The sequence below is a fragment of the Vigna unguiculata genome, chromosome 10 (assembly GCF_004118075.2).
Source record: "Vigna unguiculata cultivar IT97K-499-35 chromosome 10, ASM411807v1, whole genome shotgun sequence".
Classification (NCBI taxonomy): domain Eukaryota; kingdom Viridiplantae; phylum Streptophyta; class Magnoliopsida; order Fabales; family Fabaceae; genus Vigna; species Vigna unguiculata.
Genome location: NC_040288.1, coordinates 8088995 through 8104216, shown reverse-complemented (window position 1 = coordinate 8104216; position 15222 = coordinate 8088995). Strand labels below are relative to the sequence as shown.

General features: G+C 29.0%; 1 protein-coding gene across 1 annotated transcript; it reads right to left on the bottom strand.

Annotated features, from left to right (window-relative positions):
* Positions 1-731: 731 nt before the first annotated feature.
* Positions 732-6829, bottom strand: LOC114166498 (probable 2-oxoglutarate-dependent dioxygenase At5g05600). Its single transcript, XM_028051241.1, has 3 exons — positions 6319-6829; positions 1605-1935; positions 732-1166 (listed from the first exon to the last, which is right to left on the bottom strand). Exons 1-3 carry the CDS (start codon positions 6786-6788, stop codon positions 909-911), a joined length of 1059 nt encoding a protein of 352 aa, XP_027907042.1. The 5' UTR covers positions 6789-6829; the 3' UTR covers positions 732-908.
* Positions 6830-15222: the final 8393 nt, after the last annotated feature.

Below are 15222 nucleotides of genomic sequence, written 5' to 3'. Positions count from 1 at the left end.
CATCCTTCAACGTAGTCAATGATATATGTAATTGTTCATTTTTTCTGATTTTGAGATCCATTGGTTCTAGTTTTTATGTTTTTGTTTAGGTTGCTTAATTAAGAGTAGAGAAACTATAATGAAACAAATATTAAAAAAAATCCAAAATATAATAGATTATGGTTATTGGGAGAACCGTAATTTATAAGTCATAACAAACTACGATTATTGGGAGAACCATAGTCTATAAGTGATAATAGGCTACATTTATTGGGAGAGCTATAGTCTATAAGTGATAATAGACTACGATTCCAACTATAGTCTAAGCAACTTGTTTTAGAAAAATGGTTTGGTAAACTACAATTTTATAATCATCGAGTAAAGCGCTAAAATAACCATAGTCTTTGGCAAAAACATTACCATTGATAATGATTTTATTTCAATAGAATATAACTTGTTCTACTAAAACTTACTCCAAGATCATTCATCCAATGACTATCATTGATCTTGCAAGTTGGGTTGGAACAAGGTAGACATTAATTAGTCCATCAAATCCTAAAAGGGTACTAAGTAGTTGACCTAGACCATGTAAAGTTTCACTAGTTCAAACAATTATTAATACTTAGTCTTATAGGGAAAGAAAAGAATAATTTGTAATCAACAAAAAGTCTTAGCAAACTAAACTCAAAGAGAAATGCATTAAACTATGAAATTAAAGTCCAATAGAATTTCAACTTTATACATAAACATGATAATTGGTGTTTCATTATTTTATTTGATAATATTGCATACATAAAACCATTATAAACTCAACAACAAATTTTTACCATTATTCACTTCAGAAATAATGTTTTAGATTAATAATGCTACATATTACACCCAATTTAGAATTTTACACACACATGATAAATGATGTTAATAATATACTATTATTTTATCCTGTAATGTAATATTTGAATGTTTTCCCCCTCTCTCTTCTTGAAGTTGGTGCTAAATCTGTGGATAAGAAACTTGCCCCATTTATATGGCCTATATTTGGAAGGATTTTGGTCACTTACCAACTCCTCCAAAGGCTTGACCTCAGTTTCCTGCGCAGGGAAGAGGAAGAATGGATATGAAAATCTTTCTTTCTCAGAGTTCACCACCACTCTATGCTCTGGACTCTCATATGCATCATTACTCCAAACCTGCAACAACAACAACAACCCCAATCACCAAGTCAAAATTTCTCTCTAGAATAAAATAAGAATTTACCTAAAAAAGGTTTTTAATAACACATTCTTATCATAATTGATAGTTCAATAATTTTTATAATAAAACTTCAAAAGTCACATGTGAAATTATCTTTATCATTTATAAATAATATACAAAAATTAAATTCAAAATTTTGAGTAAATATTCAATAAAATTGCATAATCTCAGTTTTTAATATTGTTTATAAAATCAATACAACAGTTAAATTGATGAAAGTATTAATTTGTTTATCATATTATCATTTTTCACAAACGATTAAAGATAAAAATGATCTTTCAAAGAAAAAAAAATTAGCTACTTTAGCTAAAGTGGCTAAACTGATTTCTAGTTTTAGAAATAATGTTGTTTGGAGTGGTAAAAAAACATAGTACCTGAACAATATCACCAAGGTTGATAATGAAGGAATTTGGGATGAGTTTAATTCTTATCCACTCTCCATCAGCTTTGCGTTTCACTTCTAGTCCTGCAACCCCATCTTGTGCAAGAACGGTTAAGGCTCCGACGTCCTTGTGTGGACCAACACCAAGGGCTAGGTGTGGACTAGGGCATGTAGGATAATAGTTAAGACGAATAATGCTAGTTTGATCTTTCACAAAAAATTCCTCAAACCTCTTTGCTTCAAGGCCTAAGCTCAAAGCTATAAGTTCCATTAACATGAAGGACAACTTCTCCGTCTGTTCAACATACTCTTTGATTGTATCCCTACCCATATTCATATTCACATAGTGAATTACAAAAACAAAAACAAATAATAAATTTATTTTAACCAAAATGAAAGAAATAATAAAAAATATACATAACTTGCAAATTAATTGATGATTTTATTGAATTAAGAAAGTTATTATATAGCCTTTAAAAGTTGTAACAACATATACCTCTTCTTATTCTCTCCATTGTTTATAATAATATTAATAACAAGTTAAATTTTACCTTTTAACATCATAAACCTTTCTTTATTTTAATTTATAATAATAATAATAATAATAATAATAATAATAATTTATTTTGTAACAAAACCTATTTATTCTCTCCCTTAAACTAATTGCAATATTAAGTGAATTTCATTGAGATCAAAGATCCTCGTAATCTTTTAGAACTTATTAAAGGCCTCAAGTTATGCATTATTGTATTTTTTTAAAAGTTTAATGATTATTATTACACATTATTACAATGACATCTTCTTGAACGTGATTTATGTTTTTATACACACAAGCAATATCAACAATAAATTATACTTCAACAATTAGTTACATTTTAGACATCCATGACATTGCTCCAAAGCTCAATTAGAAAAAAAAAGTACTTTTAGAATCTTCTTCGTGTCCTGCATAATAAGAATTTGCAAAAGCAAGCAGCTATTTTCTCTTCCCTTTTTTGAAAATCCCAAAGCCAATAATTCCCTTTAAGAGACCCAAAAAAATTCTAATTTGTCAAAAAGTTGATAGACTTAACCTTTAGGACCATACGCATTAGTGAAGCATAAGAGATACCTCTTTTTATTATATAATGTAGCCTTTATTGGTTTGCAAATATCTTCACATATGAGTTCCATTATCTCATTAACACGTCATTCACTCTTCTTAGAACATAGGGTTACGATGTTGTTTACCGACAAAACAATCTTCACAAGAAAAAAATTAATACTTCCAATTGAGAGTCCAAGCACCATTTTATTTATTTGCCGTGTCTTTAATCTCTTGTATCTTAAGTTTCCATACCATGCCAAAGATAAGTTAGACATGAGAAAGTATGTAAACATTGTTAAATAATGGAATTCATGTTAGAGCTTTTGTTAAGAAGAATAAACATATGATTGATAGTCTTTTTTGTATTTGCAATAAATCCTTTGGATGAATGATAGACATTACATATCCCATTTTATATGAGAATGGCAAGATCTTTTTCCTACAATTGTTTTGTAATCAATTTGTTCATGAACCATCGATGAGCTTTATAGCTCATCAATAGATATTGTTTGTCATTTGAATCATCGATCAAAACTACAACATGGGTAAATTACTTCATAAATGTTTGAAGAATTCTTCACCACCTTCTACCGTAATCGAAATCATGATGGGACAGTGAACCAAAAAAATCAATTCTAAAAACCAACAAAGGTTTTGGAGTGGTCACTAAGTTTATTATGAAAAACTACGGAAAAACCATGAAGATAAGGCATGATCTTCGAAAACTGGATTTTGGATCTAGGAGTGGGTTAGGTGTAGGAAAGGTGTTAGCACCCTACAATGCCCGTTCGAAGATGGTGCCTATAATTAAATATGCAAAATGGATGTAATTTTTCAAATGTTTGTTTTTACTTGAAATAATAAGAAAAGATTGTATAAAAGAAACAAAAGTATTTTTTGGAATTTTAGGTCTGACAAGGACTAACATCGCTCAAATGTATTTCGGTTCACAAGGAAAAATCAAGGCTTACGTAGTGTTAGAAAACTACTTGGAAAATGATTTAATTTCTTTTTTTGTGCACCCAACAAGAACTAACATTGATCCTACATATTTTCATTCAGAATAGAAAATAAGGGATTACATAAATTAGACATATCTTCTCCATTACTCCTCATTTTGTTGGTCATTGTGATTACTATGGGAAATTGTGTAGTAATGATTTCAAATTCTTTCATTTCAAGTACTTTGAACTTTCTTAATTCATCTAGGATTTTGTTTCAGGAAATTCCAAACTGTTAAGAAGTGTACTTTAAGAATAACTCAAACTCACAAAATCCACTTGTAAGATGGGGTTTGTACCCACTTATATACTCTAAATTGGTCATATCACCAGTCGAAGTGAGACTTGCAACACCCCTTCTTATGTCGAGGTATATGCATCTCGAGTGAAGAACTAGACATTAATGGGTAGTTTGATCATGACCCTATAGCAGGTACAACAATATGCCCAACAAATACATATATCCTGATAGTGGGTGACACAATAGGCCGAATAAACAAGAAATCTCGTCAAGATAAACTCTAGTTCATGGTCCTGATACAATGTTAAGAAGTGTACTTAAACAAATATTTGTTAAAAATATAACTTGTTAATGGCCTAAAAAAGATAATCCTTGACTTAATGATATTTTTCTCTTATGTTCTGTAATTCTAATTATTGTAACTTTGCTTCGTTTAACACAATGTTCCTCAAAACTAATTCTGTCAAACTTCGTAGATCCTTGACATGAAAAAGATTTTCTATCAACTCACCTCAATGATCATAAGTAAATAATCAAAGTGACGTGTTTAACTGAAATCTTTTCATCACCCAGATTTGTATTTCACTCTCTTTTCTCTTAACTAAGTCAACTTAGTTATATATATGAGATCGAGTAAAGACTACGATATCAACTTCAAAGAAATAATAATAAAAATATATGTAACTTACAAATTGATTAATAAATTTTATTGAATTGTAGAGATTGTTATACCGCCTTGGAAACATGTAACTAGGGATGTCAAGAAAATCCGTACCTGCAGATATCCGCGGATAAAACCCGCAACGGGTAGGAAAATGATATTAAAAATAGATACCCGCTACCAGCGGGTACGGGTATTTTTGATACCCGCATTTTAACGGGGCGGGTACGGGTATCATAGTATCCATACCTGTGGATACCCGTACCCGCTAAACTTTAATTCACAAAAATATCCTCATATATATATATATATATATATATATATATATATATATATATATATATTAGTACAATATATTTTGTGTCTTCACTCATTAATGGTGGTCATATTCTTACTCATTAATCACAAGTTATTAGCTTGTAACATTATAAACCTTTTTATATTCTATAATGTGTAGTAATGACAATAATTTATTTTACAAGAGACCCCATTTGATATTTAAATTTGTAATGGAGCCCGTTGAGAGTTGTTTGAACATGTTCAAGGAAAACTCATTTATAGTGTAAAAGTTACCTACAAGAAAGCAACAAATGAAGACACTTCAATGATGGAAAAATATCCATCATAGCAATATCGGAAGTAGTTGTTTTATTATATCATAGTTACCAAATGAGTTATAGTAATTGAATAAATTAATATACTATCCTGAACTGAATAAATATTATTACTTGTTACTCGTGCATAAAGAACTGTTATAAGTGCTTCAATTTTATATTTCAAAAAACTCTAAAATATGATGATACCCATTGACCTAGGTCGAAAGACGACGAGAAAGGTCCAAATCGAAGGGGGAGATCGGATTGAAGGTCGAGACAAGTCGATCAGGGCCTAAGTTTGGGACAGATCAGTTCAGGTCAAAGGTTGAGATGGGTCTACTCGGACTGAAGGTTGAGACATGTCAGTTTGGGATAATGGTCGAGACGAGATAACCTAAAACAAAGGTTGATACGACCCCAACCAAATCGGCTGAGCCGACCTTAGCTGAATCGGTTGAGGCGACACGAACCGAAATTCAGCCAAATTCAGTTGAGTAGGTCCTGATCGAATTTTGACCAAGACGAAATTCGACCAAATTCAGCTAACACGGTCTTAGTCAAAATTCGGTCAAGTCAACCTCGGCTGAATTTCGCCAAGTCGACCCCTATTAAAATTTGGTAAAATTCAACCAAGTCGGTCCCGTATGAAATTTGGCCAAATTCAGTTGAAGGTTGAGATGGGATGACCCAGGCTGAATGTCGTCTTTGGTCGATTTGGCTGGAGGCCAAAATAGGTTGACTTATACCGAAAATTTAATAATATATTTTAAAAAATTTATATTTTTTCATGTTTAAAAAGAGAGTCCTTGGGCTAGCTCTGGTCCACAGGACTTTTGTGGACTTTTTGGTCTTGTGGACCTTTTTAATAGGGGACTTTTTGGCTTTGTGACCTTTTTTGACTCCGGCCTACGTAGATTAGGACCAAATCCTATAGAGTGGATGAGCTCTACGTTGAGACATACTGTATGTACATAACGTATATGATACTAGATATAGTTCATAAAATTGACTTATAAGGTAAGGTAATGATTGTCTCTGCTTATATAATGTATTACATAATGTATGTTAGTTTTATTTCTAATTCGATGTGAATATGCAAAAGATAGGAAAGAGAAATTACCTGAGGTGTGGAGGGTACTGAGGTGATGCATTAGTCCAATAAGTGAGTCGATCATCATGTTCATCAGGAGTGAGAGGAACCACACTGGGGTCTTGGGCAACAGAATCAAACACTTCTTTCCAGTCCCTAACGTTCTTAGTGTGCTCAGTGTCATAATAACCCATGGCATTCCTCTCATCTCTGCAAACCTTCCTCTTCTCCTCCAAGCTCTGAGCAAAGAACATCCTCGAAGCCTTCTCAATGTTTTGTCTGAGAATAAGGGGCACCCCATGGTTGATTACTTGGAAGAAACCCCATTCCTTGCACGCACTTCCTATCTCCTTCACCAACCCTTCAATGGAAGATGGATCTGAAACTGCGTGGTTGGTTACTGGGGAGAGATCTATCACAGGAATTTCTTCAGCTTCGGTAGCACACAACTTTGGTCTGTGTTGCGGGTCTTGGATGAAAGCAGGGTCTACCTCTCCCATGGTTTTCCTAGCTATGCTTCACTTCTTTGCCAACTGCACAGTTTACTCTCTTCTAGCTATATATAAACAAAACTAGAAGATATTTGTAACATGCATAAAACTAAATATGATTTTATTACATCTAATAGGGTTAACACGATTTGCCGTTAAAAATAGTATATAAAATAAATCTGATCAAACTAAATAAAGTTAACCTTTTAACATACACTAATTTTTTTTTTCAAGTCACATCAAATATTGTATATTGTAAAAAGTTTGTCAACAAAAAATTGTCAAAAAATTATTTTTCCTAAATAAATAGCAATGTTTGATTGGGTTGGATTGTTGTTATAAGCTCGATTCGAACATAAAAGACACAATTTTAATTTTAAAATAATATTTCTTTTTTGAATTTGACGAGAATGGTCTAGTATAAGGTAGACAAATTACTAGTTCAAGATTTTTTTAGTCCATTTAGAATGTAAATCAGATTAGATGGAAACAATTTTCAACAGGTTTGTGTGTTGAATCGTATATTTTTGCACCTTTAAGTTATAAGTAAACAACAATAAATGAAATATTTGAGAAAATATATGTTGTATGGATATTGTGAGTAAAATATTTATGTGATTGTGATTCCTTCGCACAGATACATTGAATCAGGACACTACTTATGGTTGTTTCCTCTGAAAAGATATCAAGAAAGGAAATAATATCATCCTTACGTGTTTTTTTTTTTTTTTCTTTTATGAAAGAGAAATGTGAAGATTGTTTCACTCAAATTTTTTCTAACGGTTTCCTGAAGTGTCTAAGTTGTAATATCTTATTATATTGAATTTTATCATAGATGCAGATTCAAGTTCATTAACACTTGAATTGAATTGTCACATTATTTTTGTGTGTAATTCTTTCTCTTACGTTTATGTTTGTGGGCACTATCACAAAAAAAAAAAATACATTTTACACAAAAGGCATTAAAATACATTTTATGACGAATATTTTAACTTTTTACGTCATGAAATACTCTGACGTGGATGTAGATGACATAAGTTTACATCGAGATGCAAGTTCGACGTAAAAAAATCAAATTTACAATAGACCTAGATGCATTTGAGATAAATAAGAATGTAAAAATTAGGGGAAAAGGTCTAAAATTTGTTAAAGGTTAGATGAAACTTTTTTGAATGAAGTGTTTTGATTATAACAAAACATCATCAAATTAGTATAAAAGACATTGGTTAAATGAGATCAAGACATCACTAGACTTTGCCAAGTAACCATTAGATGACAAATTGATTAGACATTCTATAATGATCTTCCAAATATAAATTATGATTTTGTGTGACTATCTAATGTATGCTCAAAAGTATCAATCAATAGCGTGATTAGAAAAGACCTGATGGAGTATATAGATTAAACGAAATAAGTATGGAAGTAAACAATATACGAGCCAAACCAAAACAGCTAACCCAAGGGCGATTTAAGGATTTGGGAAGTCTAAAAGAAATTTAAGAATGATTAATTTCATAATTACTTTCACATTGTTCTCCAATTCTAACTCATGTTCCTGGCTTATTTCATTTGAGATTCTATCTCCATTATCTATCAAAAGGCTAAACCATAGTCTAGTTAATAGTTTTGCAATTTAATCCAAGCAAAAATTCCAATTTCTTGTCAAAATATACATGCAAAAAAACTCTCGAACTCAAATCGAAAAGTACTGAAAAATAAATCTGAAAAAAAATGCATCCTAATACAAATTCAATAAATAGAATAAAAATAACATCAATACAAACAGAAAGAAAAACATACTAACTATAAATGAGAATAAAAATATTTGTACACACAAGCAACATAAGATTCAAGGAATGAAATTTGTCAAAACTCTGAAAAAAAATAACTCTAGAATAGAAGAAAGCAATGAAAGGTAAGGAGTGAAATCAGTATACAAGAATTATAATTGATTATAAGTGAATAAAGACAACTAATGATTATCTTTTTCCTAAAAAAAATTATAATTTATTGGAAAAAGGTTTTAACTCATTGAATATCATTTTTAATACCAATAAAAATTAGTATACATTGATAATAATTTAATTAAATTTTAAGCTTAAATACTACTTTAGTCTCTATTTTCTCAAGTTTGTTCAATGTAATCCTCTCTTTTTATTTTTGCAAGTTAAATAAGATTCCAATTTTTGTCAATTTGGTCCTCTTTGGTAACGACATCTGAATCATTAACGGGAAGTGAACAATGTGTGCTACACATCAGTTCATGAATTTTTTAACATTTTTTAATTTTTTAATTTATTTTTAATTATATTTTTTTATATTTTTTTACTTAAAAAGAAAGTTGTCCACATGTTAAGTCAATATTGTGTCACGTGACAGTGTCAGTGACATTTGTCAATTCCATACGTCAAGTTAGTATAAGTGTCATGTGTCGGTATCTTATATTTAATTTAGATCCATTTAGTCATAATTTTTGTTAATTTTGTTCAATTCAAGCCCAATTTTTTTCAAATAATTTTGTCCCTCTCCAATTTGAGACCAAATTTAATTTTTATATAATCATTATAGTGAATGTGTTAAACTAAGTTCCATTATCTGGAAAACCAAGATCACTTGCATTATTTTAAAAATTATAAATATAAATAAACTATTTTTATCCTTTTTTTTTCAGGCACAAAATAAGTTTATCTGTATTATTTTATTCTGTTTCTACAACTTACTTCATAAAATAACAAATTAGTTTCATCTTTACAAATTGATTAAACGTTTCTATAAAAACAAATAATAAAACAAATGATTTATAAAAATTGGAGAAATTCATAACTCATAACTAAAAAAATCACTAAAATATATTTTTTGATAATGCATTTCACTGTATTATATATATATATATATATATATATATATATATATATATATATATATATATATATATATAAATGTTATAATGAAATGTCTATTAAAAATGTGAATTTTATTAAAAATATCAGTACAATATTTATATAAAAATTAAATTTGGTCTCAATTTGAAGAGAAATAAAGTTGATCTATTTAAAAAGAATGGGTCTAAATTGAACAAAATTAACCAAAATTGGGATTGAATTAAACAAAAATCATAAAAATTAGGACCAAATTGAATATAAGACAATGACATGTGGCATTTATACTGACTTGACACGTGACACTAACAATAATTTAACACGTGACACTAACATTGTCATGTGACACAATACTAACTTGACACTTGGACAACTTTTTTTATAACTTAAAAGAAAATAAAATAAATTTAAAAAAGTAAAAAAGTAAAAAAATTAAAAATTAAAAATTAAAAAAAAAGCACTTCACACATATTATTCACCTTCTATTAACGACTTAAACACATTTATCAAAAATGATCAAATTGAAAAAAATTATAACCTTATTGAACACTAAAAAAAAGATTGAATCACATTGAACAAATTTGACGACAATAAGAACCAAAGTAGTATTCAAGTCTAAATTTTATTCTCAAACATGAAGTTATAATAATTTAATAGAGATATATTAGTACTAAAAATAATTGGCCTTTTTTCTTAAACATAATTTTATAATTAATTTTATGGAGGTATATTAGTACTAAAAAATATTTAAGGCCTTTTTTAAAAACATACTTTTATAATTAATTTAGTAGAAGAATATATTAGTACTAAAAAAAACTTTGAGATCTTTCTTATGGAGGCTTAAAACAAGTGTTTTACTTGCTTGACCCTTGTATATGCACTAAAGGATGAAACCACCAAACGAGTCAAAGTTGGCAAGATAACTTGCATTGGCCAAATGAGTAAAAGCTTCAACTTGATGAATGCAGCATACGACTACACTCTTGAGACGTACTTGAAGATCTTGATCATTAATGGTTAAAATATTTCGTTCATAAAATTATTGTTGAATAATTGAACGTAATCACTTTATTTGATTACTAGAAATTAGAAGTTTATTAAAAAAGTTACAAATTTAAAAATTATATTTGATAATTATATTATGAAGAAGAAATATTTTTGAATATTTTCAAATCAAAACCATCATATTGTATGCAAACGAAATATTTTATGTGACTGATGATCAAATTGACATTGATTGTAATTAGTGGTTATTATGATTCAAATGAGATAATTTAGAGTAATGTTGTACAAAGTTTCCTTAAGTAAGAAAATGTTGAACGTTAAAGAAAAGATCAAATTAAAAAGATTCTAAATTAAGCTCTTGTTGAAGCAAGAAAGAGAAGAAATCTATAGTCCCGACAAAAGATTTTTGAAGACTTGAAGAATATAACAAGTTTTTCCATATAAAGAGCAATCAAGAAGAAGGTTATGAAGCTACAAAAATTCAAATCCTTATTGGCTATCAATTCAACACCTATATAAAGGATGCGAAGTTGAATGATAAAAAGAATTAACAACGTATACAAGTGTTACAATTACTAAAGTCAAATCTATATAAAAGAGAATTGTGAGAATTGGTTTGAGAGCTTAACTATTGTAATATTCTTCACAAAGTGAAAATTGTACCTTGTGCACTTTGATATACTCTCTTCCTTGGAAAGTTGTTATTGTTATTTCAATTTAAAGTTCTTAATCTTAGGGAGAGATTGAGAAAGATACCTAGAGAAGTTGATACTTGTGTAACTCGGAAAGGTTGACACTCATTATAACCTAGAAAGGATGATACTTAGTCTAATAAAGGATTTTGATTAATGGAATATCTTAAGCGTATTGCTTAAGAGACTAGACGTATCCCTTGAGTTGGGAGTGAACCAATATAAATTTTGTATGTGTTTTTATATCCTTTAAATTTATATTTTATTGTTCTATATTTGTGCAAAATATTGAAATTATCTATAGGCTCTATTAATCCTCCATTCTAGAGTCACCTTGCACCAATAAAATTTACAATGAGGCATGCATTGGCCAACAAAATTTTTTGGACTTCTTCTCTTAAAACATCATTGGTTTTGGCTTTAATCCAAGATCTGAAAAATAGAAAATTTCCAATACAATGTAACTTTTCAACTATTTGAATAAAAAAGTCTAACATAGCATATAATGAAGCTAAAAAAATAACAATAAAATAAATTACTCTATATATGTTAGAAAAGGAAAGTTGTTCATTGTTCTCTTATTTAGTTGATGTTTTGCTGTAACAACGGAGATTAATCATTGAAGACCTAAATCATTTAACTTACATTAGTATCAATAATTATAAAAACAAAAAATAAATTTTATTCTGTGAGTTTTAATTTTATAAAAAAGTGGATTTTAATTATTAAAAAGAATTGGGACAAAATTGAATCAGATTCACATAAGTAGGGACTAAATTGAATCAAAAAGACATATATAGAGACTAAATTGAAATCAACACAATGACATCTGATGGTGACACTAACACGTGGCATTGCATTCCACGTGTCACACTAGGGACCTGACACGTGGTATTTTAAATTTTTTTTTTCAAAAAAAATTAAAAATTAAAAAAATTAAAAATTGAAAAAAATTAAAAAAATGAAAAAATAAAAATAAAACAAAAACCACATACTGACACGCGGCATGCCGTTAACGGGGTTAGTCATCTTCGTTTGAAAGGGACCTAATTGAAGCACTTTTTCAAAAGTTAGGATGCAATTGACACTTTTTAAAAACGGGTACCAGATTAACATACTTCCACCAAAATGGGTACCATCCGAGTAATTAAACCATTTATTTAAGATAAAAAAATATTCAGCGAATGAAAGGCATTAGACAATAGACGATGGACGAGGTCTTTTAATCGTCTAATCCTTTGACAAGACATGATAAAGTGAGCATATTTGTGAGATCCTTCATCTTCTTACTAAATGTGTTAGTCTATTAATAATATGTACTTTCATCATTTTATATTGTTTTTATTATCAAAATCAATTAGAATATTAACTAATAGGGTGTTTTCTAACATTTGTCTGAACAAGTTCAACATTTTTATAAATTATAACAATAAAACCTAAAAGAATTGTAATACCTATGTCCTTGTTGAGACCGGCATGCCTAGATGTCTAAGCCAAGTAAAAAATGGTTTTAAGACCTCTCCAACCAATTGAACCTTTGTATTAGGTAGAGACACTCGAGCAACAACATCTCAAGCTTCATTAATCACTACTCATCTCCGATCAGACTATAGAAGGACACTATGGATGATTAAATCTCCCTCTATTTGTCGTCTATTTGCGACTAGAGACACAAAAAGATTATCTTCAACATATAACTCACTATTGAGGGATCTACAACAGCACATGACCTTTTGGTGCTTACTTGAACAAACCTCGGTAACTGTGTAAGTTGTTTCTTGAGTTTGCTATTGAGAACAAACAAGGAACTCTAACTTCTCATCAAATCTTGCTACAAGGATTACCAAATTTGATTTTTTTTTTATTCAAACTACATTTCCATTTTATTCAAGGTATCCTAACTGTAAGAGTCAGTAATTCTCGATGGTGGTGGACTGCATCTCAGAGACCTCATGCCCCACCAATACAATGCACACATCCTAAGTGTTTTGGTTTTCCTATTGTCGTTGTAAAGATATTGTCTCGATTATAAGGAGTAAAGAAGCCTCGTGTGACTTGCTCAATCAAAGAATCTTGCAACATATAATTAATAATTAGGCCTAAATCTAATTATAAGTCTAACGAACATTAGAGAAATAACAAAGATAATATGTATATTTGTACTTACAATTTTTTCAACTATTATTTGCCCAAGCCAAGAAACCATTTGTCCATGTGATCAATGGCGGAACTAGGTGATGACCAGGGGGAGCCGTGGCTCCCCCATTTTTTTTTTTTTTGAATTTTTTTATATATATTTATATATTTTTTAAAATTATATTATATATTATTTATATTAAGATTATATTCTGAAAAATTATAATAAAAGATAAAATAATAAATTTTAATAGAAACATTAATTTATAAAAGAGATTAGGGTTTTTTTTTTCTGACTATAAGATATTTTTACTATGTAAATTATCATGAAGGTGTGTGAAAAGAGATAAATACAAAGAGATAGATCGGGAAATAGAGATTGACAACACATAGATTGAGATTGATGTATACATTTTTGTATTATCTCTCATAAATCAAATGTTAGTATCTTATTATGATTTATGTATGTTAGTTTATGATTCTTTTTAGGATGTTTCTTCCAAATTAAGTTTATCCCAAATTAATATAAACCCTAATTATGATTTTAGGGATTCTTTTATGAAATTGGTATGAATCCTACTTATAATTTTTCCTAAATTATTATAACCCTTAATTATGAAATTTATGGATTTTGTGTTTTTCGTTACCTATGGTAAGTTTTTTTTTTAAGTTTTGAATTTATACCGTGTTATTTATTTAATTAAAGTAGTATGAGTTTTGTTATGTTTTGCATTGTGATAATTGTGATTTGTAAATATAAATTTTATTTTTTTCTAAATAGGTGAGAGGTGATAAATTTATATTAGAAAGATTATGATAAAAAGTAAAAAAATTGATTCTTTTTGTTTTCAAATAGGAAGGTTTGTGATAAAGATTAAAAAGAAATGCATTTACGTTAACTAAACTTGAGAAATTTAATAAGAACCAAGAATTTAAGACAATATAAAACAAATCTCTAAAGTTCTCAGAATTACATATAATGAATTTAAAAATCCATTAGTGCGTGATATGCTACTTACAATATAATGAAGGAGAGGAAATGAAGAGAAAAAAATGAATAGTTTTTCTTCTAAGGAAAAATTATATATAACAAATCTAATTTGGCCCCCTATATTTTTAGTCCAAGTTTCGCCACTGCATGTGATGTGGTGCGAGCAACCATTTACATCTTATAATGGAGAAAAGGAGATACAAGGTTAGCAAACTCTAGCCCTACCTCTACTCGAGCTTGCACGAACCGTTGCTTTAACAATTTGTACCCTTTTATTATAATAGATGGGATTCATAACTTAGTTTCCTTTAATCTTTCTAGAAAATTTAATGTTTCTAAATTTAATGAGAATTTTTACATTTATGGGATATCAAAAGTGAAGTGTGGTATTATTAAGATAATTTAACTCTTCCATATTTCCTTGAAAATACATAGCATAATCTTAAAGAAACAAAAGTTATATTTGAGAATGATGGATGAATAATTGAATATTACCTTATAAACTGAGAATGTAAATTGACCATATTCTACCTTTCTAATTTTTCCTCAAGGAATTTACTCTTTAAGACCCTTCTTCAATAACTTTTAATACTGTTATTATACATAATTATTCCGTTATTCATAGCTTCCTTCTTTATAATATGCTTGTCAAGAAAAATTCTCTAAGGTCAACCATCTACTAAGTCTTAGTGTGAATATAGTTGATAGTTAAAAAAAAAAAAACACTTATCAGTATTATG